This window comes from Tachysurus fulvidraco, chromosome 13 (assembly GCF_022655615.1).
Source record: "Tachysurus fulvidraco isolate hzauxx_2018 chromosome 13, HZAU_PFXX_2.0, whole genome shotgun sequence".
Classification (NCBI taxonomy): Eukaryota; Metazoa; Chordata; class Actinopteri; order Siluriformes; family Bagridae; genus Tachysurus; species Tachysurus fulvidraco.
This window is the reverse complement of record NC_062530.1, coordinates 1,156,247-1,159,506: the sequence shown is the minus strand read 5'-3', so window position 1 is coordinate 1,159,506 and position 3,260 is coordinate 1,156,247. Positions and strand designations below refer to the sequence as shown.

At 36.3% G+C, this 3,260-nt stretch overlaps 1 protein-coding gene across 1 annotated transcript in view; it reads left to right on the top strand.

Moving 5' to 3' along the window:
- The window catches only part of LOC125146148 (legumain-like), a 4,479-nt gene extending 1,738 nt beyond the window's left edge, over positions 1 to 2,741 (top strand). Inside the window, exons 5-9 of the mRNA XM_047821990.1 lie at positions 1 to 72; positions 275 to 484; positions 1,149 to 1,304; positions 1,830 to 1,897; positions 1,990 to 2,741. The exon at positions 1 to 72 is cut by the window's left edge and continues 33 nt beyond it. Of these exons, the coding sequence (XP_047677946.1) occupies positions 1 to 72; positions 275 to 484; positions 1,149 to 1,304; positions 1,830 to 1,897; positions 1,990 to 2,035 (552 nt within the window). The 3' untranslated portion in view covers positions 2,036 to 2,741. The remainder of the gene's footprint in view (positions 73 to 274; positions 485 to 1,148; positions 1,305 to 1,829; positions 1,898 to 1,989) is intronic.
- The last annotated feature ends 519 nt before the right edge of the window (positions 2,742 to 3,260 follow it).

Below are 3,260 nucleotides of genomic sequence, written 5' to 3'. Positions count from 1 at the left end.
TTTGATTATATAAAAGAAAATGTCATCAGGACTGAGGAGGGGAATCAAACACCCTGTAATTATGGGAGCAGGGTATGTATAATAAAATAAAAATATATATCATAATAGATATTTATTAATAAAGAGCATGCACCTAAGCTTTTATAAACATTACTATTTATACAAACTACTAAATAAATAATCAGCTTTAAATTGACATGTTGATGTATTTATCAATAATATTCATTAAATATTTTATGTTTATTTAATTCTTTACATGTAACATATTTTGCAGTCGATGCTCCAGATGCCCTTGAGCGAATTTCTGGGACGGTCTCCATACCACGTCAGGAGGAATTACAAATCTCGGTCACGCAACTTCGAAGTGACTGATGCGGTAGAAAGTACAAATGTTCCACTGTTAATCCAACAGAACCGAATCAGAAAAGAACAGAACCCCAGAAGAAGAGAGTCTCTTAGAAGACAATATAATGAGCTTGAGAGTGTAAGTGCACCGCTTCCTGTGCAAATTCACACCTTTTACCTCACACCCCTCTACTTACATGTACTTCTAAGTATTATTTCTATCTGCAGTATTATATCCTCTATATCTGCTCTAGAATCCTGAGATATACTCATTTTAGGGTGATTTGCATGCAGCAGGCACACATCAGGTGACAGATCGCAGTCCATAGGATAATTCATCAACAGCACTTTTATTCAGTTCAATTCAATTCAAGTTTATTTGTATAACGCTTTTTACAATAGACATTGTCTCAAAGCAGCTTTACAGAACATAAACATAGAGCAGAAGGTAAACATAATTAATGATAAAGGAAATGACGAATAATAAAAGAAATAAGAATTAACAGAATAAAAATTCTAGGTTATTATTAAATGTATATATGTATATATATATATATATATATATATATATATATATATATATATATATATATATATATATATATATATACACTTTTATATATTATTCTTTCCTTTATCCGATCACACGTGTTTATGTAAATTATTCAGAGCTCATTGGCTCAGACACTACATACAGAGAGACCAAGAGAGGTCAGAAATCACACTTACTGTAAAGCAAAAGCAAAGCTTTGTTTAAACTTCTTTGTTTCACAGTAAACTAGTTATTGTCTTCTTGGCTGCAGAAGAGGAAGAAAATGAACAAGGCCATGCAGAAGATTGTGCAGTGCTGTGCTCATGATGGAGCTCTATGTGAGAGACTCGAGGTGACGCGTCTGTACGAGCTCAAAGTCGTGGCTGAGCATTTCAGGACAACTGTCTTCGACTGGGACGAAGAAGCGGTACTTCTGTTTAATTGGTTTATTTGTCAGTTTGTAGGTTCCTGCAGTTTGTATCTGCTTATTTATTTAGAAGTTCCAGAGATCATCTTTTAGTCAACTTTTCCTGTGTGATCTAACAAATACATGGTGTATTACATGCAGGTTTATACGTTTTATCTGCAAGGTTGAGTGAGTTATTATTCTAAAAAACAGGAATCAGTGATAAAATTACAATAATGCAATGAAGTATGTTTAATCAGTGCAGATAAAATATTATTTAAACTGTTTATGTCACAGAAGTATAGTGTGTTCTGTACACGTCCCTGTGAATGAGCTGTTTCTATAGAAACGAGAAGGTATCAGAAGAAATGCATTAATATAAACTTGAGCCACCTTTAGGGACAATTAATCAACGTCTTCTTACCAATAAGAGTGCAGAAAACAGTGTTGATTTAATGATCTCTTTCTTCCTCTTCCTTTCTCTCCCTCCCTCTTCCTCTCTCCCTCCCTCTTCCTCTCTCTCTCCCTCTTTCTCTCTCTCTGCAGTTTGTTTTCACTCGTTCACACCTGCAGGTTTTAGTGAATCTGTGTGAGTTTGGCCTGGAGGTTGAGAGGTCTGTAAATGATGAGTTTTACTTTACTGATTAAGTGATTTGAGTGGAATGTCACCCAGTTGTTCATCACTTTATTGTCTGTCTCACTGCAGCATCACTGCAGCCATGGACCACGTCAGCCGGCGGATTCAGTTCTAAAGGAAACATCTGCAGAAGCGAGGCAGTGAAGTGACATCAAACTTCATTCATTTTATATTCTTCATTCTGATTATCTCAACTTTCTATATATGCATCACATGAAATGGCTTTGGTCCTAAGAAGCATGTATTGAATTCAGTGTATATTCTTTATCATCCTGGTTTAATTTGATAGATGAAAATTTTCAATGTATTTTATTCATAATTAGATTAAATACCTGTTTGTTTACTGAAAATGTACTGAAAGTTAGGACAGTTTGTTCCACTATAGGTCACAATCATTTTATGTCATTTCCTTTTTATATTTCAGACAAGGGAGAGTTTTTAAAACTGTTTCAATTAGAATTTTATTTTATGAAATAAATACTAGATGTAATGGCATGACGATATCATGGCTCCACCTGCACTTCCCCTTTCAATCCACCAGAGGGAACCAACCACCCTATTTAAGACTCCCAGGCCATGCAGTTCTCGTCTGCATCTTCATGTATTTAAACCATGCTAATGCCAATCTTTGTTGTGATGTAATTTTACATCACAACAAAGATTGCTTTGTTTCTTGGATTTACAATTTTTAGATTTATATGCCAAAATTTTATGCATGATGTAATGATGCCAGTCTTGAATCAGATCAGTTCATGTATGTGTGCATTCTCTACAAACAGTGTGTCTAATGAATGACGTCATTAATAAACTAATATTCACAAAGACCGAATCAATAAATGTTATTTTTATTTAGTATTGAATGGATTGTTTGCATTAATATTGTGTTTGTGCTACAACTCTGGTAATAAGAATAGTGACATTTCACTGCTTTTGGTTGCCGTCTTTCCGCCGATTAACGTTATAGATAAACGCCTCCAGCTCTGACTGCGCGTGCACGCTGCGCATACCTGTGCTTCTCCGTACAGATAAAGCAGACAGCTGATGACGCACTTTTGAAAGACTACAACACACGTGCATAAAAGCAAAGTAGAAAAATTCGCTCTTGCATCAAACTGATAAATAATTTTCTTTCCCATCGATGACATGTCCTGCATCCATCCATCCATTATCCGGGGCCAGGTAGTGGGGGCAGCAGACTAAGCAGGGATGCCCAGACTTCCATCTCCCCAGACACTTCCTCCAGCTCTTCTGGGGGAATACTGAGGCGTTCCCAGGCCAGCCGAGAGACTTAGTCCCTCCAGCGTGTCCTAGGTCGTTCAGGAGGCATCCGAAACAGATGC